At 36.1% G+C, this 27,730-nt stretch overlaps 1 protein-coding gene across 3 annotated transcripts in view; it reads left to right on the top strand.

The window, feature by feature from the left end:
• CDK13 (cyclin dependent kinase 13) overlaps window positions 1–27,730 on the top strand; it is a 113,522-nt gene that overhangs the window by 7,010 nt on the left and 78,782 nt on the right. For all 3 annotated transcript variants that reach the window (XM_060020215.1, XM_060020213.1, XM_060020216.1), the window contains exon 2: window positions 22,296–22,955. In XM_060020215.1, coding sequence (XP_059876198.1) covers window positions 22,296–22,955 — 660 coding nt within the window. The remainder of the gene's footprint in view (window positions 1–22,295; window positions 22,956–27,730) is intronic.

Raw genomic sequence — 27,730 nt, 5'->3', positions numbered from 1 at the left:
CTGTTGTATGATCAAGATAAATGATCTGTTTTTCTTGGTGAAAATTTTCTGGGTAGACTGTATGTCAAGCTTTTATTTCCTGACTGAAAAATTAATAGCTGTTTTTGAGAAACCAGCTGAAAATTAATGTTGCTTAATATTCATATTTATGGTCATTTAAATCTTTTCTCTTATTCTGTATGCTTTCTATGAATATCATTTAAGTTTTTGTTGTTATTTTTGTTTTTGGTTGGCTTTGTTTCATATGTAGATATCTGTAAACTTTAAAGTGGGTGTTGGAAGCAAAAGTATTATGAAAAGTATTACTTATTCGCAGTGATTTTGTTCCTTGAATTTCTGCACGTGCAAATTATGGTAGAATCTAGTGTTCTTAATATATTTGGAAAATAAATGTAGGTTAGAGGATTAAAGTCTAGGTTAAAAATTGGAATTTGCATAAAATGGAAATGAAAAAGGTGGTGAGAGGAACTGAAAACGAAAGTAGTTCATGGGCTGCATGCCCATTTTCTGTTTCTTTTCCGTTTTTTGCATTTTCAGTTGTATAGGGATACTTTCACTGAAGTATTTTATTGACACTTCAAACTTAATTTATCCACCATTAAATTATTTCACTTCTCTTGGAGTCATTTCTTTTTCTGATATTGCTCTTCATTATTTTTCACATATCTACAAAGAATAATAGAGGCTCATGGTAGAAATTTTGTTAGTATAGAAAAGTATGAGATTAAAAGTCCCTTTGAATCCAGCTAACTGAGATGATCATCCCCATGACATTTTGATGAACATTCTTCTAGACTTCTATGCGTATATGCATAAGGACATAAGATTTTACATAACATACTACAATGCTATTTTGTACCCTGTACTCCATAGTATATTCTTTATATTGGCTCCTAGTATTCTGTTGTATGGATATACCATAACTTCTTTGGCCAAGTCCATTTTGCTAGATTCTTATTTTTTTTATTTTTTGTTTTTTTCTATGTTTATGCATCTGTCGCAGAATTTTTGTGTGCATTTGCCCATTATCTCCTCTAGATTGGATTTCCTAGGGATAAAATTGCTGGGGTCAAAAATGGTTTACAGGTTTATAGTTCTGATACACTGTCATATTGCCCTTTCAGAAGGCTTTTACCAATTTATATTTCCCAACAGTGTGAGAATACCTCTTTCTTCAGTCCCACCATTGCTTGGAGTTGTCAGATGTCCCGTTATTTTTTTTCATTTGTGTTTCTTTAATATCTAATAAGGCTGCCTTTCTTTTCATCTGTATGTTGGATGTTCTGATTTCTTGATTCATTATTTGATGTTTTTCTAATTTATAAGAGCTCTTTGTAGTAGAGATATTAAGTGTTTTTTGTGGTATTAGTATTTTTGTGAGTCTTTTAACCTTGTTTATGTAACGTCTAGTTTTAAGAACTTTTTGATTTGTGTGTGCTTGTGCACGTGTTTTAAGTGGCAGTAGTTTCTCCCAAGCATCCAGTGCCAAAACCTTAGTAATACTTACCTCCTCTCCCTCCTGAGTTCTACTGAATTGCTTGTTCTAATTTGTCCTTCTGTAATGGTCTTTGGTCTACTCTGTTTTTTTAAAATTAATTAATTAATTATTTTTGGCTGCATTGGGTCTTCATTGCTGTGTGTTGGGTCTTCATTGCTGTGCTCAGGCTTTCTCTAGTTGTGGCGAGCAGGGGCTACTCTTCGTTGCGGTGCGTGGGCTTCTCGTTGCGGTGGCTTCTCTTATTGCAGAGCACGGGCTCTAGGCACGTGGGCTTCAGTAGTTGTGGCATGTGGGCTCAGTAGTTGTGGCCCACAGGCTCTAGAGCGCAGGTTCAGTAGTTGTGGCGCACAGGCTTAGTTGCTCCATGGCATGTGAATCTACCTGGACCAGGGCTCGAACCTGTGTCCCCTACATTGACAGGTGGATTCTTAACTGCTGTGCCATCAGGGAAGCCCTGGTCTACTCTTATTTAGTTCGAAACTCTGTAACTTACATCCTTATTGTTGATTCTGATTGCATTTCGGCTTTTTCTCTTTGAGCCCTTCCTGTTTTCTGCATTCAAATTAGTCTCAAAATGCCACTTTGATTCTGTCATTTTTTTGTAAAACATTTTTACAGAGTCAAATTCTTGAACTGAGCATTTAAGATTCTCCACCATAGACTGACCCAAAATAACCTTATTTCTCACTGTATGTGTTGATGACAATACAAACTGGACTCCTTACCATTTTAAAAACATGGAGTTATAAGCCCCCTGTACGTTAGTTTATGCCCTACCCTCAATTGGCCAATCCTACTTGTCCATTTTTTCAACCGTAGTTCATGTGTCATCTTATCTATGAAGCCTTCATTAATCTCATCCCAAAGTGATTTCTCTTAATGCTTATTGCCCCGAGATCACTTTTATGAATACTTATTATATCCAGGCTTGGATTAATTAGAGTTCTCCACCCCCACCCCCGTATATTGGACATGTTTCATTCATTCATTTTAAAAACTAGTTTTATTGAGGTATAACTTTACATATAGTACAGTTCACCAGTTTTAAGTGTGCAATTAAATGGGTTTGATGAATCACCACAATCATGATAACTGGAACATTCCTATTGCCCCCAAAAGTTCCCTGTGCCTCTCTGCAGTCCGTCCCCTACTCTTACCTGTGGTCCTTGGCAACCACTAATTTACTTTCTGTCACATTAGTTTTACCTTTCTTGATGTCATATAAATGGAATTATATGGTATATAATCTTTGTTGTCTGCCTTTCACTTAGCCAGCTTTTGAGATTCACTGATGTTGTTGCATGTTCCAGTGGTTTGTTCCTTTTTATTGCTGAGTCATATTCCATTTATGAATATACTGCAATTTGATTATCCCATTACCCAGTTGATAAACAATTGAGTTGTTTCCAGTTTTGAGCTGTTATGAACAAAGCTGCTGTGAACATTTGAATATAGATCTTTTGCTTTTATTATTTGTGAGCAAATTAGGGGTGGGACTACTGTGTTGTATGGTTAAGTGAATGTTTGACTTCATAAGAAAATGCCAGCCTGTTTTCCAAAATGGCTGTACCATTTTGCGTTCTAGTCAGCTGTGTATGAGCATTCCAGTTGCTTCACATTCTCACTGAGACTTCAGTTTTTGTCAGTCTTTGATTTTAGCTGTTCTAGTAGAGGTAGAGTGGTATATCATTGTGGTTTTATTTGCAATTCCCTAATGACTAATAATGTTGAGCATCTTTCTGTATGCTTATTTGCTCTTCATGTCTTTTGAGAAGTGTCTTAAAATGTTTTCTCCATATTCTTTATGAATTGGGTTGTTTGTCTCATTGAGTTCTGTACATATTCTGGATACAAACTCTTTATCAGATACATGTTTTGCAAAGGTGAGCCACTGGCTCACCTTTCCTGGCTCACCTTTCCTTAACAGTAATTTCAAAAGCAGAAGTTTTAAATTTTCATGAAATCTCATTTGGCAATTTTTTCTTTTATGATTTGTGTTCTTTGTCATCGCCTGTGTCCTCAAACTTTGCCTAACTCATGTTCACAGGTTTTTTTCTCCTTGGGTTTCTTTTTAACTTTTTTTTTTTTTTAATTGAAGTGTAGTTGATTTACAGTGTTGTGTTTCTGGTGTACATTGAAGTGATTCAGTAATTTATATATACTTTTTCATTATAGGTTATTATGAGATATTGAAGGTAGTTCCCTGTGCTTATACATCCTTGGTTTTGTAATATACATCTTTAATTTATCATAGTCTACCTTCATGTATAATATAACATTACAAGAGCATGCCTCCATTTTCTTCTTCTTGTCTTTTGTACTGTTCTTGTCATATGTTTTATTTCTATATATGTATAACTTATGTATGTTATGTGTAGACATGAAATTTAAAATGAGAAAAGTCATTTACCTACTTTTCAAACATTTCTCTTTCCTTTGTGTAGATCCAAGTTTTAATGTAATATTTTTCTCTGGCCAGAGGGATGGCTTTGAACACTTCTTTTAATGCAGGTCTGCTGTTTTGTCTGTCCGAAAAAGTCTCCATTGTGAAAGATATTTTTGCTAGGTATGGAATTCTGTATATATGTATTTTTCCTCCAGGGTACTTTGACTTATTTCACTCCTGGCTTGTGTAGTTTGACGAGAGTTTCCATAATAATTTGTTTCTGCATCAGCTACTGGATTTTTTAAAAAATGTATTTGTTTTTATTTATTGTTTTTGGCTGTTTTGGGTCTTCGTCGTTGTGCGTGGGCTTTCTCTAGTTGTGGCGAGCGGGGGCTACTCTTCGTTGTGGTGCGCAGGCTCTAGCGCATGCGGGCTTCAGTAGATGTGGTGCACGGGCTTCGTTGCTCCGCGGCATGTGGGATCTTCCCGGACCAGGGCTCGAACCCGTGTGCCCTGAATTGGCAGGCAGATTCTTAACCACTGCGCCACCGGGGAAGCCCCAGCCACTGGATTTTTAAGTTCCATGAGTTTCTTTTTTAATCTTAGTGTCTCTTAAGCACCTGCCACCTGTTGTATCTATAGGTGATAGATACCTGACAAATAATATTAAATTGATTTGGATAATAAAATATCCAGCACCTCAGAATTTATAAACAATTTCACAGGGATTGCATTGAATGTGGAGATTAACTTGAGAGTATTCCTATCTTAATAATGTTGTCATCTAATACGTGAAAATGCAATGTCTTTCCATTTATTTAGATTTTCCTTAATCTTTTAAATTTTTGAAAAATGTTTCAGGGTACAGTCCTTGAACTACTTTGTTAAATTCGTAGGTATTTTTTTTAAGGCTATTATAATGGGTATTGTTTTTGTAATTTAATTTTGATTGTCCATTGCTAGTGTCTAGAACTACAATTAATTTTGCTATTAGCAGAGTCTAATATTGGCCTATGAATAAATTCATAATGACTAGAGTTAGACTAATCAAAAATATGTGCCTTCATGCAAATCAAGTATTAAGCCCTTCCTGTGCTATTCTCACCATCTTTCCTTTTTCTCTCTTCAAAAACACGTCTCAAGACATGATTCAGTGAAACATGAAGACAGGGTTATGCTCAGTGGATTAGAACTTGTTTGCCTGAGCAAATCTGCAGAAAGTCAGCCATCTGTCTTTTTTTTTTTTTAACTTTCAGTGTTCCATTAGGAACATAAAGGAAAGGAAATACATTTTTAGAATAAACACGAAACATTTCAGTGTTATGTTATTTACTTTTTCTAGTCTTTAAAATAACTATACAATTTACTTTTATTTTAAATAGTACAATCAGTGGTCTTTAGTGTATTCACAGAGTTGTGCAGCCATTGCCACTCATTTTAGAACATTTTAATCAAACCTGAAAGAAACTCGGTGGTAGTCACTCTGCATTCCCACCTCCCCAAGTCTCTGACAACCGCCAATCTACTTTCTTGTTTCTATGGTCTTGCCTTTTCTGGACATTCCATATAAATGGAATCATACAGTTTATGGTCTTCAGTGACTGGCTTTTTTCATTAAACTTAATGTTTCTAAGGCTCATATATGTTGTAGCATGTATCAGTACTTCATTCCATTTTTAGCAAAGTAGTGTTCCATTATATGGATATACCATATTTTGCCATCAGTTGATGGATACTTGGGTTGTTTACACTTTGGTCTGTTATGAATAATGCTCCTTTGAACACTTGTGTACAGTTTTTGCATGGAGATATGTTTTTATTTCTCTTGAGTATATACCTAAGAGTGGAATTTCTGAGTCATATGGTAAGCTTATGTTTAACATTTTAAGAAACTGCCAAACTATTTTTCAGAGTGGCAGCATCAGTTTTTATATTCCAACCAGCAGTATGTTAGGGTTCCAGTTTTTCCACATCCTTGACAATAGTTGTTTTTTTTAATCATAGACATCCTTATGTTTAAAGTGCTATCTTATTGTGCTTTTGATTTCATTTCCCTAATGACTAATAATGTTGAGCATTTTTTCATGTGTTTATTGGCCATTTGTATATCTTTTGGGGGGAAATGTTTATTCAAATCCTTTACCCATTTTAAAAGCTGGTTGCCTTCTTATTGTTGAATCTTAAGAGTTCTTTATATATTCTGGATTCAAGTCCCTTAATATGACTTTCAACATTTCTCCTTCTCCTAGAGAGACAAACTCTTGTGTTTGGGAGAGTCAACTTTAATTTAGTACAAAGAAATGGAGTCTTCCGCAAGTAACTTGTTGGCAACCACTTGGGCTATTGTAGCAGTGTAACTTTGGACAAGTCACTTAGCTTTTGAGACATTGGTTATGGACCCAAAAGAAGAAGAAGAAAAAAGAATTTGCCTAGGGCAGCGGTCAACAGAACAACCAAAAGACTACTATGTGGTTGGCAGATCTTGTGCCTTGGGTTGGCTGGGTAGAGATACAGTATAAAGGAAAAGCAAAGACTTAGAAATAATACAGATGTGAATTTAGGTGGTAACTCTGGTGCTTTTGTAGCAGAGCAATATCAAGCAATTTATTTACTTATCCTTTTTGAGCCCTAGTCTTTCTACTTGTAAAATGGAATGAATAATTCCTACCTAATAACGAAAACTGGAAACAACCTAAGGACTCTGAATGGGGGGCAGATAAATAAATTATGGTACAGATAGTTGATTTGCAAATATTTTCTCCTGTTGTATCACTTTGTTGATATCTATTAAGCACAAAAGTTTTAAATTTTGATGAAGTCTAGTTAATTTTTCTTTTTGTTGTTTGTGCTTTGGTATCCTACCTAAGAAGGCTTTACCTAATTAAAAGTCACAAAGATTTGTTCCTATATTTTCTCCTAAGAGTTTTATAGTTTTAGTTCTTACATCTTGATCTTCTGTCTATTTTCAGTTAATTTTGTGGACTCTCAGTTCTATTCCATTGATTTACATGTCCATCCTTATGCCAGTACGACACAGTCTTGATTATTCTAACTTCGCAGTAAGTTTTGAAATCAGGAAGTATGAACTTTCAAATTTTCTCTTTTAGATCGCTTTGACTTTGTGTTTATTGTCTTTTTTTTGTGGGAGCAGGGGAGGGTGGTGGGGATATCCTTTGCATTTCCCTACAAATTTTAGGTTCAGCTTGCCAATTTGTGCAAAAAAGGCAGTTAAGGATTTTCATAGGGATTGCATTGAATCTGGAGATCAGTTTGGGAGTATTACCATCTTAATAATGTTAAGTCATCTAATACCTGAACATGGAATGTCTTTCCGTTTATTTAGATTTTCCTTAGTATTTTCAATGGTGTTTTTTGTTGTAGGTACAATCCTTGCACTTCTTTTGTTAAATTTATTCTTAGGTGTTGTATTTAAGGCTATTGCAATGGGAATTATTATTGTAAGTTAAATTTTGGGGGGTAAATTTAAAAAATTGTATTGAAGTATAGTTGATTTACAATGTGTTAATTTCTGTACAGCAGAGTACTTAGTTATATATATTCTTTTTCATATTCTTTCCCATTATGGTTTATCATAGGATATTGAATTAGTAGTTCCCTGTGCTGTACAGTAGGACCTTGTTTTGTAAGTAAATTTTGATTGTCCATTGCTACTGTGTAGAACTACAGTAGTGTTTTGTTTTTTTGTTTTTTTGGCTGCTCCGCGCGTCTTTCAGGATCTTAGTTCCCCGACCAGGGATTGAACCTCGTGCCCTGGCAGTGAAAGTGCTGAGTCCTAACCACTGGACTGCTAGGGAATTCCCTACAGAAGATTTTTCTATATTGATCATGTATCCTGCCATCTTGCCGACTTATTAATTCTAATAGTTTTTTAGCGGATTCCTTAGGATATTCTATATACAAGATATGTTATCTGCAAATAGAGAATGTTTTATTTCTTTATTTTCCCCTGGTCTAGTTCTTTTTCTTGCCTAATTATAGCAGCTAGAATTTCAAGTTCAGTGTTGATTAGAAGAGGTGAAATTGGACTACCTTGCCTTGTTCCTCATTAGGTATGGAAAACATTTAGTCTTTCTCCACAAAATGATTTTAGCTGTGAAATTTTCATAAATGCATTTGTTTTATTTTTTGATTAAAGTTGTTTCCCTCAGAGTCTAATTTTTGGTGTCAGAAAAATTCCAGATGCTTTGGTTGTCCTTTATACACAAGCCTGTGTAATTATCCACTATTGTCCTATGGTGTCCTTTACACACAAGCCTGTGTAATTATCCACTATTGTCCTATGGGCTAGGAAAAGAGGAAGTCTCCTGTTTTGTAGTATGTGCGTAGTGATTGACCACATCAGTTTCCTCATAGACTCTGCTGGAAGAAATGTATGAAAAATGTTTCATTGTGGAAAATATATGCATTAAGATTGATAGTTTCCTTTAGTTAGTGTTACTTAAGCATGCATGATTTTCTAAATTTAATTCTTTGAAGTTAAGCAGTTGGTGTACTGGAGTAAATAAATTGATACAACTTTTTTCATTTTTATTAAAGAAAGTGACAGTGTAAAAAACATTGTAAAATACTATACATTCTGGTTTGTAGTAATTTCTGGTAGTGTTCCTCTTTAAAGTTTTCTGTTGGTGTTTATCCTTAAATTTTTCTGCATTTTTCAGTTTTATACAACGAAATTTTGTGACTTTTTTTAACCTATACTCTTTTTATATTTAAAACATATGAAATGCTTGAAAACTGTACAGAGATGTAGCAAGATGTGAAAGCTACCCTTTATGCCCTTTTCATTCCCATTTCCTTCCAAATACATAACCGTGTAAATAGATTGGTGTACATCCTTTTTCTGCATATATACTTACATACAAACATATATACACATAAACATTAAGAATGTTATTGTGCCATAAGTGTTGTTTTTTACTTTTTTTTTTTTAACAGTATGATTTGAAGATCTTTCCAAATGGCTACATAGAATTCCACAGTGAAATCTATCAAGCTTTATTTAACCATCAACTGTTGGGCACTAAGCTGTTTTTTCGTTTTTTTTTTAATATTACAAACAGTCCTTTAAAGGATATCTGAGTGATAACTTTTGACACATTTGGAAATGTTTTTGTAGGATATGTTCTTATAAGTAAAATTGCAGATCAAAAGCATTTGATAGGTACTACCGAATTGCCTTTTTTTAAAAGGCTTAGTTAGCAATTTTATATTCCCTCTGATAATTTATATGAGTGACCGTTTCTCTAAATTCTGGTGAATACTTGATATTTTCAGAATTTTTCTTTTTGCCATTGTGATGGTTGTAAATTTATTACCAACATTTTATTTTGCCTTTTCTGGTTACCAGAGAGGAGACAACATTTAAATGTCTTAAATGGCCATTTGTATTTCTTCTGTGACTGAATTATTTTTTTAATCAAGAAGACCCTCTAGTTATTAAAAAGGAGGAATAAATATAGTTTTACATTAGAAAAATTAGTTTTACTTATTAAGTCCCTGTGGGATAATGGATGTAAAATGTTTGGTTGTTAATAAAAGTAATGAATTTATCTCAATGTTTATATGAAGAAACTAGTTAACTAAATGTAATTCTGTCTCCTAAATCTTCTTAGTTTAAGTAGAATTTTATCAGTGGACCTATGCCTATTAGTTAACTAGCTGGGTATCAGTTACCCAAAGCATTCTGCTAGTATTTGTAGACATTCAGAGAAGTAGATAACTTGTTCTTTACTTTTATTAATCACTTCAGTAAATATCTTTTAACCTCTTATTATATGCCAGACATAGTTTTAGGCACTGGGGTTATAGTGGTAAATACGACATTGGTGGAGAAGAGAGGTGTGTATGTGCTAATTTGTCTTTCTAATTTATCAACCTCACTATGAAGTTGATAATTAAATGGAGACCTAAATGACAAGCGTCAGCTATGTGATGATCTAAGCATCCCAGGAAGATAAAAAACAACGTTTTAAGGTATCAAATCAAGAAGAAGTGTGACTTTCATTTTCTTTTTTCTCATTTTTTAAAAAATTGAAATATAATTTATTTACAGTGCTGTGTTAGTTTCAGGTGTACAGCAAAGTGATTCTGTTATACATCTCTGTCTCTGTCTCTATCTCTATATATCTGTTCTCATTCAGCTTCTTTTCCATTATAGCTTATTATAAGATATTGAATATAGTTCCCTGTGCTATACAGTAGGTCCTTATTGTTTATCTATTTTATATACAGTAGCGTGTATCTGTTAATCCCAAGCTCCCAATTTATCCCTCCCCTCCCTTTCCCCTTTGGTAGTTTGTTTTCAATGTCTATGAGTCTGTTTCTGTTCTGTAAATAAGTTCATTTGTATCATTTTTTTTTAGATCGCATATAAGTGATATCATATGTTTGTCCTTCTTTTTCTGACTTAACCTCACTTAGTATGATCAGCTCTAGGTCCATCCATGCTGCTGCAAATGGCCTTATTTCATTCTTTTTTATGGCTGAGTAATATTCTGTTGTATATACCTCATTTTCTTTATCAGTTCATCTGTTGACGGACATTTAGGTTGCAAAGCATGACCCTTTGAAGACACAGAAAAGAGGCTTGTGTGGCTGGAACCTAGTGAGTGAAGGAGGGTATAATAAAGATGAGAGGCAATTTGGGTTTTGTGGATCACAAAAAAGATTTTTATTTTATTCTAAATGCATTGAGAAGCCATTGGAGAGTGTTAGGCGAAGGTGTGGTATAATCCAATTTATGTTTTTAAAAAACATAGACATAAAAATACAAGGCGGTATGTAACAAGTGTTATATGATTTCAGCAAATGAGAAGGTTACAGAGGAGATGGGACTTTACCTTGACCCATAAAGACAGATAAGATTTAAATAAATGGAGGGGAAGGGTGTAGTATGGTGTGGTAACAATAAATAATGCCTGGCTTTAAACTGGAAGACTTGCTCTTGAGTATTGACTCTACCTTTTCATAGCTCCTGGCCTCTAAGTAAATTTCTTGACCCTCTTTATCTTAGTTCTTCCATCTTCTTTCTCTATGCCTTGGTTGATACAAAGAGCAAGTCAAATGAAAAATGCCTATAAAAGTATTTTGTAAACTGTGGGTGTCAGTGTGGTATGCTTGTTTATTTAATAAAAGACTACCATCTGTGTGTTCTTACGTTAAGGGTTGTGGAGTGATACAAAAATGAATTAGATCTGGTGTTTGCACCTTAAAGAGGATATAGTCTAGTAGATAATGTGGTAACGTCTAAAGTGCAGTGTTACAAATGATAAAGATCTTAAGAAGGATGTAGATAAGGTGCTATAGGGATTCAAAGAAAGGAGAGCTTGCTTTTTTCTTGGAGTTGGTGGTACGGCTTTATGAAGAAGGAAGGACTCTTGAACTAGGCCTTGAAAGGTGGATAGGACTTCAATAGAAGATGGAGAAGAGGATAATGTCAGTGGGTCAATCTGTGGGAGTAACGGTGTGGAGCATTAGGCAAATTCAGAACTTGGTAAGGAAAGGTAGGTTAGGACCAGACAGATTATGCAGCACGTTAATACTAGACTAAGGAAGGTGAATTCTATTCAGTAGGAATACTACCAGCAAATATTTATTGAGCATCTGCCAGTGCCAGGTCTGTGCTAGTCAGGGCTATGAGAATTCAGTGATCTCAGTTTAGTTGGGGAAGACAGATTACTATTTTAATGAAATGTGAATGAAGTGTTGTAGGATCATAGTTCAAGGAACATCTGCAGCTGCCTGGCATAATAAGGGGAGGCTTTATAGAGGTGTGGTAGACATTTGTGCTTTGCTATGAAGTATCCCTTTGCTTAGCAGATAAAATAGGGAAAAAGAGAAACATGAGAGAAACATTCTAGACCTGACACTTTATGTGCTTTGGGATGGCTGGACAAGGTTTTGTGTGCAGTGCAAGGCTATGAAGAATTTTGATAGAGGGTAACTGAAAGATTCAGGTGGCAGTAAATTGGAAAAGGTAGAGACTCGAGGTGGGGAAACTGGTAAGGAGACTGTTACACTGGGCAAAGTAAAAGATGAGGTAGGACCTCATGTGAAATAGTAGCTAAGGGGATAAAGAGCCTCGAAAATTGGAGACATGCTTGAGATGCAGAATTGACAGGACTTGGAGATCAGTTGGATATGGGAGAAGGGAGGAAAGGGATCAGGTGGAATATAGAATGACTTCTGGATTTCTGCTACTTCAGTAGATACCATTGCCTGAGGATAGGGTATATTTAAGGAGAAAGCGGGTGGATTTGGAGAGGAAGCCTAATAGCTTCAGCTGTATTGTGTTGAAGGTGCATTTAGGGTATTTGGGAGGGGTGGAGGATGACTTCAGGGGGTAATCAATGTTTAGGTGATAATTTAAGCCATACATATGTATGAATTAAGTTATCATGGGGACGTGGGAGAATGGATATAATGAAGAAGAGGAACCTTAAGGAGCACTGAGAAATGGCCATAGAAGTAAAAAAACAATCAGGAAAAAAACGGTAGTGGAAGTGGTTAGAAAGTGTTTTTTAAGGGTATAGTCAACATTGTCATCATAGATATTGATATTTTTCTTTCTTTTTCCCTTTATTTTTCCTCCAGAGGTAGGTCATTGATCACCTCAATAATTACAGTGAGGACATATAAGCCAGATTAGAGTGGTTTGAGGAGTATGTGGGGTGGATGAGAATTTGGCTGTAATTGGAAGGAGACATAAAGATACAATATCAAGGTGCCATTTATTGCTTGTTTTTTCTTGTCTGTTTTTAAAGATCTTAGAGTCTTGAGTTATTTATTTCCTGAGGGGAAATAGTGAATAGACAGCAAAAGGTTGAAGTCACAAGTAATGGAGTAGCCCTAGAGGAGCCTAGCATAGAGCATCTCATCTCCTCCTCCCTAGAGGAGCCTAGCATAGAGCATCTCAAACTATAATGGGGATTTTGTTGAAATGCAGATTCTGAATCAGAAGGTCTGGGTTGGGGCCTGAGATACAGCATTTCTCATAAACTCCCAGATGAAGCTGATGCTGCTTTGGTTTGTGGGCCAAACTCTGAAGGATCTAGAGAATATGGGATTGAAAGTATTATTACAGGAGTTAGCCTTAGATAGAAAGAGGAACACCTCTGCTCTGAGATCAGGTGGAATATAAAGTGGATGGAGATACAGATTAAGTTTGCAGGCAGGGCGGAGCAACTAAGCCCATGTGCCACAGCTACTGAGCCTGCGCTCTAGAGCCCGCCAGCCACAACTACTGAGCCCACGTGCCACAACTATTGAAGCCCGTGTGCCTAGAGCCCGTGCTCCGCAACAAGACAAGCTACTGCAGTGAGAGGCCCGCGCACCGCAACAAAGAGTAGCCCCTGCTCGCCGCAGCTAGAGAAAGCCCTCGCACGTGCAGCAACGAAGACTCAATGCAGCCAAAATAAAAAAAATTAAAAAAAAAAAGTTTGCAGGCAGGAAACATACCCGATAACCTTTGTTTTTTTCTGTGAAAAAGAAGTAAAGTGATTTTAAGAAAGACTTTGGGAATATTGTGAGCTTGAAGAAGGTGTGAAGGTTTAGAATAGTTACTAAAAAGAGAAGGAAAGTGAGTGAATTTGAGACATGTAATAATCACTGAAAAGTGAGGATTAGTGTGGTTATGGTGTCTGTAGAAATAATTGGGGCAAGGAGAGATTTGATTTAAAGAGATCAGTTATTTTTAAGATGATAAGGTAACCTAGAGGAGAGGTAATGAGGTCTGAAATAGAACAGTGGCCTTGAGAATAGAAGAGGAAGATGTGAATAATGGCCCCCTCAAAGATGTCCATGTGAACCTGTGATATGTTACTTTACTTGGCAAAAGGGACCTTTGTAGATTAAAATAGGGATCCTGGAGATGGAGAGATTATCCTGGATTGTAGGTCCTATGTAAACACAAGGGTCTTTGTAAAAGGAAGCAGGAAAGTCAGGGTCAGAAAAGGCCATGTGATGATAGAAGCAGAGGGAGAGAGGAAATGTGATGATGGAAGGACCATGAACCAAAGTCAGATGATGTGGGACCATGAACCAAGGAACGAACAGTCTTTAGAAGCTGGAAAGGGTAAGGAAACAGATTTTCCCAAGACTGTAGAAGGAACAAAGCCCTGGTGACATGTTGATCTTAGCCCAGTGAGACTGATTTTGGACTTTTGACTTCCAGAACTGTAAGATAATACATTTGTGTTGTTTAAGCCACTAAATCTGTGGATAATTTTTTACAGCAGGAATAGGAAACATACAAGGAATTATGGATGTAAGGGAATGTAGAGTTAGAATCAATAAAATGAGACAGTTGATGGCATGTGGTATGGGCAGCAGAAAACTGGGAAGATTTCTAAGCTGGGTAAATGGGTAGAGGAGAGTGGTGAAATTAAAAATACAGAATGGCAGGGAGCAGATTTTAGAGGAAAGTGTTCACTTTGCATGTAAGTCTGGATTAGATACAGATTAGTTTTGAAACAAGGGGTAAATTTAAGAGGCTGCCATAGTACTGTTAAACTTAATAGAGCTGTTATAATACTAATGCATGGCAAATTTTACAGGAATATTTAGAGTTTTGACTGAGACAGTGACTAAAGGGATGATTGAGAGAGACCGGTTTTTGAAAAATAATACCACGTTATATTTATATAGTGCTTGTTTTCACTTTGGGAATCATTCCCCCCCACCCCCCAGTTTGTTGAGATATAATTGACAAATAAAATTGTAATATATTTCAGGTGTCAACAGTGATGACTTGATATATATGTATACATTGTGAGAGGCGTCTCACAATCAAGTTAACACATTCATCACCTCACATATTTACCTCTGTTTTTGGGGGGGGGGTAAGAATACTTAAGTTCAACTCTCTTAGCAAATTACTTCTAATTATACAACACTGTGTTATCAGCTATAGTCACCATGTTATATACATTAGGTTCTTAGACCTTATTCATCTTTTTTTTTTAATATTTATTTATTTGGTTGCACTGGGTCTAAGTTGTGGTAGGTGGGCTCCTCAGTTGCAGCTCCAGGACTCCTTAGTTGCAGCTTGCCAGCTCCTTAGTTGTGGCACGTGGGCTACTTAGTTGTGGCATTCAAACTCTTAGTTGCAGCATGCATGTGGGGATCTAGTTCGCTGCCCTGGGCTTGAAGCCAGGCCCCCTGCATTGGGAGCATGGAGTCTTACCCACTGTACCACCAGGAAGTCCTGACCTTATTCATCTTAAAACTGAAATTTGTACCTTTTTACCAACCTGTCCCCATTTCCCCCACCCTCTAGCCCCTGGCAATCACCCTTCTCTTCTATCTTTCTTTGAGTTTGACTTTTTTTTTTTTAAGATTCTACATATAAGTGATACCATGCAGTATTTGTCTTTCCTGGCTTATTTCACGTAGCATAACACTCTCCAGGTTCATCTGTGTTGTCACAAATGGCAGGATTTCCTTCTTTTTTTAAGGCTGCATAATATTAAACACATGCCCACATTTTCTTTATCCATTCATCTGTTCATAAACACTTAAGATTGTTTCCATATCTTGGCTCTTATGAATAGTACTGCAGTGAACATGGGGGTACAGGCATATCTCGTTTTATTGTGCTTCTCAGACACTGTGTTTTTTACAAACTGAAGGTTTATGGCAACCCTGCATTGAACAAGTCTGTTGGTGCCATTTTCCCAACAGCATTAATTTCTAAAATTAAGGTATGTACACTGTTTTTTTAGGCATAATGCTATTGCACACTTAATAGACTATAGTATAGTGTAAACATAGCTTTTTATGTGCTGGGAAACCAAAAACTTTGTGTGACTTGCTTTATTGCAAATTTGCTTTATTGCGGTGGTATGCCTGTACAGATATTTCTTTGAGGTAGCGATTTCATATCCTCCGGATGTATACCCAGAAGTGGATTGCCAATAGTTCTATTTTTTGACTTCTAGATTCGCTTCCACATGGTTTTCTATGGTGGCTGTGTCAATTTACATTCCTAACAACAGTGTACCAGGGTTCCCTTTTCTCTGCATTCTCACCAGCATTTGTTATCTCTTGCCTTTTGATAATAAACATTCAAGCAGGTATGTGGAGGTATCTCATTGTGGAATTGCATTTCCCTGATGATTAGTGATATTGAGCACCTTTTCAGGTACCTGTTAGCCATTTGGATGTGTTGCAAAGTCTCTTCAGGTCCTTTGCCCACTTTTAATTTTAAACAAATGTTTTTTAAAATTAACTAATTAATTAATTTTTGGCTGTGCGCATGGCATGTGGGATCTTAGTTCCCTGATCAGGAATTGAACCCACACCCCCTGCATTGGAAGTACAGAGTCTCAACCACTGGACCACCAGGGAAGTCCCCTTTGCCCACTTTTTAATTGGTTCATTTGCCTTTTTTGCTCTCTGAGTTGTATGAGTTCCTTGTATATTTTGAGATTTATTTATTTATTTATTTTTGGCTACGTCCGGTCTTAGTTGCAGCATGCGGGATCTTTGTTGCATCGTGTGGGCTTCTCACTAGTTGTGGCGTGTGGGTTTTCTCTTCTCTAGTTGTGGCACACAGGCTACAGGGCGCGTGGGCTCTGTAGTTGTGGCACGCGGGTTCCAGAGCGCATGGGCTCTGTAGTTTGCGACACACAGGCTGTCTAGTTGAGGTGCGCGAGCTTAGTTGCCCCGCTTCATGTGGGATCCCAGCTTCCTGGCCAGGGATCGAACCCATGTCCCCTGCATTGTAAGGCGGATTCTTTACCACTGGACCACCAGGGAAATCCCCTTTGTATATTTTGGATATAAACTCCTTATCAAAAATATTTTCTCCCATTCTATAGGTTGATTTTTTGTTTTGTTGGTGGTTTCCTTTGCTGTGCATAGGTTTTTTAGTTTGATGTAGTCCCACTTGTTTATTTTTGCTTTTGATAAACCTTTGCCAAGATCAGTATCAAAGAGTTTACCCCCTTCTTTTTCTTCTAGGAGTTTTATGATTTCAAATCTTATGTTCAAGTCTTTAATCCATTTTGAGTTGATTTTTGTATGTGGTTTAAAATAGGGGCCCAGTCTTATTCTTTTGCGTATGGCTATCCAGCTTTTCCGATGCCATTTATTGAAGAGATCATCCTTTTCTCGTTGTATATTCTTGACTCCTTTGTAGAAAATTAATTGGCCATATGTGCATGGGTTTATTTCTGGACTCCAGTTTGTTCCATTGGTCCATGTCTCATACTGTTTTGATTACTGTAACTTTGTAATATACTTTGAAATCAGAAAGTTGATGCTTCTAACTCTGTTCTTCTTTTTCAAGATTGCTCTTGCTGTTCAGGGTCTTTTGTGGTTCCATATGATTTTTAGGGTTTTTTTCCTATTTTTGTGAAAAATGCCATTGGAATTTTGATAGAGATTCCATTGAATTTGTAGATTACTTTGGGTAGTATGGACATTTTAATAATTCTTCCAATTCATGAGCATGGAATATCTTTCCGTATATTTCTTTTTCAATTTCTTTCATCTCCTTGGTTAAATTTATTCCGAAGTACTTTATTCTTTTTGATACTTTTATAAATGGGATTGTTTTCTTATTTTGTCTTTCCAACAGTTTGTCATTAATGTATAGAAACACTACTGATTTTGTATCCTGTAACTTTACTGAAATTGTTTATTCTAACAGGTGTTTGATGGAGTCTTTAAAGGGTTTTCTGTCTGTAAGTTCATGTCATCTGCAAACAAAGAACATTTTCCTTTTCACTTTTTGATTTTGATGCCTTTTATTTCTTTTTCTTGCCTAATTGCTATGTCTAGGACTTCCAATACTGTGTTGGATAAAAGTGATAAGAGTGGGCACCATTATCTTATTCCTGATCTTAGAGAAAAGTTTTCAGTTTTTCACTGTTGAGTATAATATTAGCTGTGGGCTTGTCATATCTAGCGTTTATTGTGTTGAGATGTGTTCCTTCTGTGCCCAATCTGTTTAGTTTTTATTTTTATTTAATTAAATTTTTTTTTATTGGAGTATAGTTGATTTACAATGTTGTGTTAGTTTCTACTGTACAGCAAAATGAATCAGTTATACATACACATATATCTACTGTTTTTTAGATTCTTTTCCCATATAGGTCATTACAGAGTATTGAATAGAGTTCCCTGTGCTATACAGTAGGTCCTTATTAGTTACCTGTTTTATTTATATTAGTGTGTATATGTCAGTCCCAATCTCCCAATTTATCCCTCCCCCCCTTTCCCCTCTAGTAACCATATGTTTTGTTTTTATAGTGAAAGGATGTTGAATTTTATCAAATGCTTTTTCTGCATTTGTTGAGATACTCATATGATTTTTATCCTTCATTTTATTAATGTGGTATATCACATTTATTGATTTGCGTATGTTGAACCATCCTTGCATGGGAATCACTTTCATACCTTTATGGGGGCTTAGCAACAAGATTTGAATGGACATAGCTACTATTAGCATGTGAAATAAGCAGGGTAGAAAAACTAGGCTAAAAAATATTGTGCATAGTGACTACCATAGGAGACATCACATGCATTGAACGTTTCCACCATCCCAGAAATTTCTATTGGATACTGCTCTTACATATTATTTTATATAATGAGGGATTGAATATTATTATAGTAAAAATTTTAAGAATCAGTGTTTGCTAATTAGGCACAATTGCAGAAGACCTGGACTCTTGGAGAGATTGTGTGATATAGTCGAGTGAACAGTACACCATGCTCTCTCTCTAAGGAACACTAACCGAATTAACAGTGAGCACTAACCAGTTGGGTTTTAGATACTGGATTTTTTATCCTGGTTCTGCTTTTTTTTTTTTTTAATTTATCTATTTTATTTTATTATTTATATTTGGCTGCATTGGGTTTTCATTGCTGCCCGCAGGCTTTCTCTAGTTGCGGTGAGCGGGGGCTACTCTTCGTTGCACTGCACAGGCTTCTCATTGTGGTGGCTTCTCTTGTTGTGGAGCATGGGCTCTAGGTGTGCCGGCTTTGGTAGTTGTGGCACGTGGGCTTGGTAGTTGTGGCACGCAGGCTCGGTAGTTTTGGCACACGGGCTTAGTTGCTCTGTGGCATGTGGGATCTTCCTGGACCAGGGCTCAAACCCGTGTCCCCTGCATTGGCAGGTGGATTCTTAACCACTGTGCCACCAGGGAAGCCCCCTGGTTCTGCTTTGAGTTGTATGAATTTGCGAAAGCTTCTAAAAAGATTCTGTAATTTCTTTTTTTTTTTAATTAAAAATTTTATTTATTTATTTATGACCATGTTGGGTCTTTGTTGCTGTGCATGGGCTTTCTCTAGTTGTGGCGAGTGGGAGCTACTCTTCATTGCGGTGTGTGGGCTTCTCATTGTGGTGGCTTCTTTTGTTGTGGAACACGGGCTCTGGGCGTGCGGGCTTCAGTAGTTGTGGCATGCGGCTGCAGTAGTTGTGGCTCGCGGGCTCTAGAGTGCAGGCTCAGTAGTTGTGGCGCATGGGCTTAGTTGCTCTGCAGCATGTGGGATCTTCCCAGGCCAGGGCTTGAACCTGTGTCCCCTGCATTGGCAGGCAGATTCTTAACCACTGCGCCACCAGGGAAGCCCCGTGATTATGTAACATCTTAAAAACATTCAAAACAAACAAGAAACAGCTAATATATGGTCACTGTAAATTTTACAGCACAGAAATATTAGAAAAAACATTTTTAAAAAGAAGAAAAATCTTACCTATAAAACAAGGATGTGCTATCTACCATCCATTTAAGTTCTTTTTATAAGACATGACATAATTCATTATGTAGTCTTAGAGATCCACTTCTCTCTTACTCTCATAACTTTGTATGGCTGAAGTGTTAGATCATTAGTAAGAATAACCTAAACTTGAGTTTTGTGTTTTTATTTAATTTTAGATTCCCAAAATATGTTTGTTATAAATAGTAAATATGTAATTGAAATTGATTAGCAAATATGCAATACCTGAGAGAATACAAGTTTACTAGGGCAGGAAATTTGAAAAGTTAAGGAACTTTTTAAGAGAAATAGAAAAATTGGAGAAGAATGGAGTGTGTGTCTAGAAGAATTTCAGTTGGTTTAGGGATCAAATACCATAAAAATGTCATTTCTGAAATATATTTTATAGGTCAAAAATTTTTGTCTTTACTGATAACTTTCTTATCTAGATTCTGTGCAGAAGAGAATAAGAATTTAATAGGCCAGAGGAGTTACTTGTGTTGGGATTTTATCTTTGTATCTGTTTTCTTAAGTAAAGTTTACTGATTATAAATTTCTTAGTTAAATATTATTTCTGTGTCTGTATGAAGCTGATGACCAGAATCTTGCTAGTGTGGGAAAGTTAATTTAGGAAAAGTTCTGTGCTGTTACCTCTGATGAGACGGCAGTCTCTTTGCTTTCTCCTGCTGTGATCAGGTGATAGTAACTTGACATAGCAGTCTTATTTTGAGGTCCAGGATTCTGAAGGCAAAGGAAATTAAAAGTGTGGCCAAGTGTTTCATATTATGACACTTTTTGTTCCTATATTAAAGTTACCCAAGATATTTTATAACCAACTTATTACTTTATATTTAGCTAAACATTTCCTCTCATTTCCATGAATAGTTGTAAGCTCATTGATGATTTTTATGATTGATGTATATGAATATTTGTTAAGCAAGTGTTAGATTAAAATGTTTACTAAACCAGTGTTCCTGTTAACCTAAAATAATGTTACATAAATACTTTATGTAAAGTATGGGGTTGGAAACACTAGCTCAGTGCTGAACACTAATTGGCCCTACGTACATTTTGAAATGTTTCTGAAAGAATAAGGGAGAAGTTGAATTTGTATTTGAGTTTATCCTAAATCTAACCATCATTTGTCTTCATACTAGAATTGTAAAATGTATTGGATAATATATATGTAATATATTACATAATATATTAATGCCAAATATAAACAAAAATTTCTAGTTCTTCCTTTTCTCTTCCCACTTTAATTATGGGTTCTTAGGAATTTCTTTGCTTCATTTACCAAATCCCCTACAAAATTTCAATAAGAACTATCTCCATGGTAGTGTGTTAATGTGTTGAATGTGACTCTGCGTACTTTAGAATCAAAAGATCTGGGTTTAAGACCTGGCATACAGTTAGGTTCTAGAAGGTAACAGAATCCAACTCAGATGGTTTAAGAAACTTTAATGGAGGACTACAGAGATAGGGGTGGATTGAGAAAACTGACAAGGGATGTTTTCGTTAGTTACAGAGGGAAGCTCGAAGGGGCAAGGAAAATATAGTGTTATTAGAGCCTGGTGAGAGCTGTGGAGAAGGCAGTGTTTGACAGGAGCCATGGTGGTAGAGGGACAGATCTTCTGCCACAAAATGTGACCAATAGGAAGGAGGGAGCTGGAAAGAAAGAATCCAGCTTTTCGCTGCCTTCTGATCTGCCAGTGATGGATAACACTGGAACCCAGAAGATGCATCTGTTGAGGTCAGCCTCCTTTGGGCCCAGGGTAGGGCAGAAGAGTATTGGAGGGATGGGGTAGTGGCAGTAAGATAATAACCAGTACAACTACTAATGAGATTGGGATTTGACTTCAGGTAATATTTTAGATTCGAGTTTTATCTACAAACTGCAGATACTTTACTGGGGTTGATGTGAGCATTAAGTGAGCCATATCAAATATGTCAAAGTACTCTAATAGTGCCTTGGTCTTTTATTTTTTTAAAGTTTTGATAAGGTGTGGATTTGAAAAGCTCAGCTTCATTTCTGTTGGTGCTGTGCTGCATTTGTTTCATAGAAACTTTGGTTGCCACCATACTTTTGAATATACGTTAATTTTTGTGTTTTCCAGTGATTTTTGAGAAGTGAAATGAACAGTCATTGTTAGATAGTTCCCAAGATTTAGACTTTTTCTTACTGCCTAATGACAGGTTTCATTTTTTTCACTCTTGGTGTAGACAGAGCACTACTTACTCCTGAACTTATGCATGGGGGGCTTTTGAGTTGTAGAAATTGTCTCCCTGGTAAAAGTTTGGTCAGACTTCACCCTGCTACTTCTACCATTGGTGTTGTCCTTGTTGACTGCTTCTATTTTCTTGAGACAGCAGTAATGCCTTGTCATAGTTTTTCCTCCTAATTCTTACAGTATTTCTTTTCATAGAGATCTGCTTTCATCCAGCCCCACCTTTGAGCATTTGTAGGCCAGACTGAGATCAAGAGTCTATTTTCAGGAAAAGTATAACCAGCAGATAATATTCTACTTAAAAGCACTTTCTGCTTTTAAAAAATTCTCTCACAAAAACTATATTATGATTTGGAAATTAAGTAATTTCTATTTCATTTCACAGCCTCAAGTTAGGAGTTTTTGTACACTTCAAACTGAACTTTTCTGAGTTACTGACTAAATCTTAATTATTTTCCACCAGACGGTCTGCCAAATCCCGAAGCAGAAGCCCATACTCATCTAGGCATTCAAGATCTCGTAGCAGGCACAGATTGTCTAGATCCAGAAGTCGTCATTCTAGCATTTCTCCTAGCACACTAACTCTGAAGAGTAGCCTGGCAGCTGAATTGAACAAGAATAAAAAAGCACGAGCTGCAGAGGCAGCACGAGCTGCAGAGGCAGCGAAAGCTGCAGAAGCAGCTAAGGCTGCTGAGGCCGCTGCCAAAGCTGCCAAAGCTTCAAACACTTCTACACCTACCAAGGGGAACACAGAAACTGGTGCCAGTGCATCACAAACCAACCACGTGAAGGATGTGAAGAAACTTAAAATTGAGCATGCACCTTCTCCCTCAAGCAGTGGAACTTTAAAAAATGACAAGGCAAAAACAAAGCCACCTCTTCAGGTAGCAAAGGTGGATAATAATTTGATTGTAGATAAAGCCACCAAGAAAGCAGTTGTAGTTGGAAAGGAGGGTAAATCTGCTGTTACAAAGGAGGAACCAGTATCTCTTAAAGAGAAAACCAAACCACTTACACCAAGCATAGGAGCCAAGGAGAAGGAGCAACATGTGGCTTTAGTGACCTCTACCTTACCACCCTTACCTTTGCCTCCCATGCTGCCTGAAGATAAAGATGCTGATAGGTAAGTGCAAAAAATTTTGTCAGTGACTGTTTAAAGAAAAATCTAAGTTTGAAATTATTTGACCCCACCAAAAAAATTTTATAATGACTGTTAGTAAGTGAATTAATTTTCTTTATTGTGTACAACTTAAAATGAAGCACATGGCTTGTAGGATGACAAAATTATAGCTTATGCTAAGAATTCCAGGTAAAAATTGCCATTGTCCTGGGATACAATGTATGTTTCAGCTTGAGCTTGAGAATTAGAAATGTTGGTATTTTCTTTGGCTGAGTATTCCTTGGTGATCCTACCGGAGATAGGACATTTTATGAGAGAGTCTGTCCTGGTTGATAATAGCGTGTGTCTTGGTTATTCTAAGTGTTTTCATTGACCTTATAAATTTATTACTTTAGGTGGCTTTACGAATACATCACTTTTTAGTGTTTTATTGACTTAATTTTTTGCAATTAGAGATTAATTACATATTACGGAAATGTGTTTATGCTTTCCTTTAAATTGTTTACACATTTCTGCTGTGAATGTTGGGGGTGTGGCTTGTACTTTATTTTGAAACATTTTTAAGAGGATGAAGGTAAGAGTAAATGTAAATGCAGTTCTAAGAATGTTTCTCAAATGTATGGTAGGATAGAAGCTTTATGCTGTTGTGTGATATTTGCCAATTGACTTAAATTAACCTTTTTCATTCTTATTTTTATGAAGAAATTATAGCTGTTCCCCTCCCCTTCCCCTTTTTGTTAAAAAGCAACTATATGGTCAGTTTTCCTAGCTGACATCTGAGAATTTGAAAACAAGTGGATAGAAATTCCATGTGGGCAGGTCTTGCAAGTGCTCACTTTGGCCAGCATTATGACAATTTTATAATTTCAAACAAACAGAAAATAAAGTATTGAATATAATTTCTGTGTTTCATGCCCTCTGAGGCATCTTTTTTCTACAATCAAAAATGTTGCTGAGGGACCCCATCCAATATGATCAGGTGTTATCCAGTTATACTATACTAATTGTGGTATTTGCAGGTTTGACTGTTCTCTAGGAACACCAAAGGGTCATAAGAGTAGTGATTTGTAATTTTGATGACTCCTGGAATGGGCTGTCCAGGACAGAGAGGCATGAATGCAGAATTGAGTCACTTCATTAGTGAGAATAAGCCAGTTGCTGAGAATCTAGTGATTCTGGACCAGTGAGACTGGTTGTTCTCTACTTTATTTTTCATATGTGCTACAGGGGTAAATTTTTAGTGGTGATGTTTTTAAGAATTCAGGATGTGCCCAGGTGACTGCTTATTAAGGAGGATATTCTTTGTGCCTCTGTTTTTAACAAGATGGTGGCACATTTCATACTTGGCCATTAACAAAATTTTTTTGACCCACCTTCTTTTCTGTCTTTTGTCTTTTATTGTGTCTTTGCTCTTTTTGCTTTGAAAGTGTTTGTATGTTTCAAGCATATTGAAGTTTTTTAAGACTCCTGAGTACTACTACTGACATGTGCGGCCAAAGATTGATTCAACATCACTTATAGCCACTCTTCTTTTTTTTTTAATTTTATTATGTGTATATATTTTTAACATCTTTATTGGAGTATAATTGCTTTACAATGGTGTGTCAGTTTCTGCTTTATAACAAAGTGAATCAGCTATACATATACATATATCCCCATATCTCCTCCCTCTTGCGTCTTCCTCCCTCCCTCCCTGTCCCACCCCTCTAGGTGGTCACAAACCACCGAGCTGATCTCCCTGTGCTATGTGGCTGCTTCCCACTAGCCATCTGTTTTACATTTAGTAGTGTATATATGTCCATGCCACTCTCTCACTTTGTCCCAGCTTACCCTTCCCCCTCCCCGTGTCCTCAAGTCCACTCTCTACGTCTGCATCTCTATTCCTGTCCTGCCCCTAGGTTCATCAGAACCATTTTTTTTTTCTTTTTTAGATTCCATATATATGTGTTGGCATACGATAATTTTTCTCTTTCTGACTTACTTCACTCTGTATGACAGACTCTCGGTCCATCCACCTCACTACAAATAACTCAATTTCGTTTCTTTCTATGGCTGAGTAATATTCCATTGTATATATGTGCCACATCTTCTTTATCCATTCCTCTGTCAACACTTAGGTTGCTTCCATGTCCTGTCTTATAAATACAGCTGCAATGAACATTGAGCCACTCTTCTTTTTGATGCTCCAAATTTGATGGTCTGAAATTTGGCCAGTGGGAACTCCTTTATGCTAACTCCTTTGTCCTTTTGATATGACTCATTTTATTTTTGAGTGCTTCCTTGCTTCCTAGCCAAACAATATCTTTTAGGCTCGCTTTGAACTTTGCTTCTCTCCCAGCCCTGGAATCCATTACTCTCCGAAAATCATAAGATAGACTGTTAACTATATGTTTACATGTAATAAGTCATTTTTTTAAAAATTAGGATCATACCATGCACAATATTCCTTCACTTCTTTTTTTTTTTTTTATTTTAATGTGTTGGAGATCTTTCCAGGTTGGTAGAGATAGGTTCAATATTCCTATACATGGAAGTGGATGCATCACTCTCTTATTAACTATTCTGTTGATTAATGGATACTTAGATTTATAATTGTTTGCTATTAAGTTCTCCTTATACATTAATATTTTATGTACATGTGAGCAATTTTTATAGGATAGTTGTGAGGTCAAAGTATCCACATTTAAAAATTTGATGGAAACTGCCAAATTGAATCTTAGTAAGATTGTGTACCAATTTATGCACCCAAGTTTATGAAATTGCTTCAACTAACACTAAATATTGCCAATTTTGAAATGTTGAAAATCTTTAAAATATGTGATTAATTTTGCATTTTTCTGGTTATTGAGCTATAGCATCTTTCTAAACACTTGTTGGCTTTATTTTTCAGTGAATTGCTTGTTCATGTTTTATACTGACTTTTCCTTAAGATTATTATCTTTTTTCTAATTGATTTATAGGTACTGCTTATGTTAGGGATCTTGACCTGTGCCTCTCACAGTCTGTTGCTTGTCTTTGAGACTTATTTTTGGTTTTGGCTACATGGGTGTTTTCCATTTTGAATGTAGTTGGAGCTATAATTTTTCCTTTAAAACTTACAGGTTTAAAACATTTTTAAAGGTTAACTCACATCTCACAGAAATTTGTTTTTGGTTATTATATGTAGAAGAAAGACATGGTCTGATTATGTGCTCTCTCGCATCACCCCTGGACTAATAGATCAGTTGTTGCTAATGGCATTTACTGAATAATCTATCTCACTGATTTGTGGTGCCATATATAAAAATTCTTATAGATATCTGTGTGTTTCTGGACTCTATTTTCTATTAACATATTGTATTATTTCTTTGCCAATACTTTTTTGTTTTAACTTCTTAGGTGCATAGTATGTTGGCCCTCAAAGTCAGATTTCTATTATAGGAGTAGGTAGGTAATGTAAAAGTAAAAGGATGGAGTAAATTACTGGTTAGTGAATAACCCGGCCATTCAGCCTCAACTTCAACACTGTTATAAATGAACTTGGGCCCAGTGTTGGCATTTTTTGCCCTTATTCTTAGACAGATTTTATGATCATTTGGCTTGTCTTGCTTGATTTTTGTTTGGGGCTTGGTTAAATGCAATGATTAATTTGGAGACTGACAGATTTACAGGATTACAGTTTCCCATATGAAAACATCATTTCTTTTCATTCATTCTGGTCTAGTTTTATGTTCATCAGCCATATGTTTTAATTTTCTTCTCTTGGTCTTATACATTTCTGGTTAAGGCATTTTGTTGTTTTTTGTTTCTGTAGTATATGGAGACTTTTAAAAACTCATCACATACCCTATTTGGTTATTGCAGGTATTCAGTGAAAATATAATGTGTTTAATTATATAGTGTTATTTTTTGAAACTAATATCTCATTTCTCTTAAGTCTGGGAGCCTTGCTGAATTTGGTAGTTCATATAATGATATATTTGAATATAGGCAGTCTTTTAAATGTTAAATTATAAGTAAAATTAAGACTTCTAGTCTCCCCTCCCCCCCATTGATTTGAATTTTTGGACAAATGCAAATTTTGGACTGAGGTCTAATTACAAGTTAGAGACTACAGTTCTCTAAATAAATTATTTTAAATAGAATTATTTTCAGACAGAGTTCAAGTGGTACCTTTTCTAGAAAGAAGCTTTTACTGTCTTTCAGTCCTGAGTTAGCTACCCTTTAGTACCATATTACTCTGGAAATTAGTCTGTACAGTACTTTATCCTGCTGCTTTCTGATGCCTCCAAAAGACTGTAACCTCCGTTCTGAGAGGAACTGTATGTATCTTAATGTATTTGTGAATTGTTTTGTTGTTAAACTATAGTGCCTATGTAATACCTAGCACATAGACGTGTATAATGAATATTTGTTGAATGGAGGGACATGAAAATTGAAAAGTGGGCTATATGACACCATTACTATAAAAATACAACTGCAATCCAATTTCCTTTTGAGCTTGTTTTCCCTATTAAAGATTACTTTCTAGTAACATGGGGTTGTGAAGGAAAGTCACAATTTTATTGATAAATAGTTTTTATCAGATGGTATTACAAGACCGTATATTGTACAATAATATTAAAGTCCAAAATGAGTAGGAGAAGTTATAATTAAAATGAAATGATTTATATTGTTAACATCATTAGTAGTTTCTGACCACAGTAGTGTAGTTTCACTAAAGTTTTTAATTCTGGGACTCATAACTGCTATGAAAGTATGTGAAGTCCAAATTTTATTATCATTGTAATATTCTCTTT

The sequence above is a fragment of the Delphinus delphis genome, chromosome 9 (assembly GCF_949987515.2).
Source record: "Delphinus delphis chromosome 9, mDelDel1.2, whole genome shotgun sequence".
In the NCBI taxonomy this organism is placed as follows: domain Eukaryota; kingdom Metazoa; phylum Chordata; class Mammalia; order Artiodactyla; family Delphinidae; genus Delphinus; species Delphinus delphis.
Note: the sequence above shows the minus strand (reverse complement) of the source record. Positions and strands in the feature narration are given on the sequence as shown.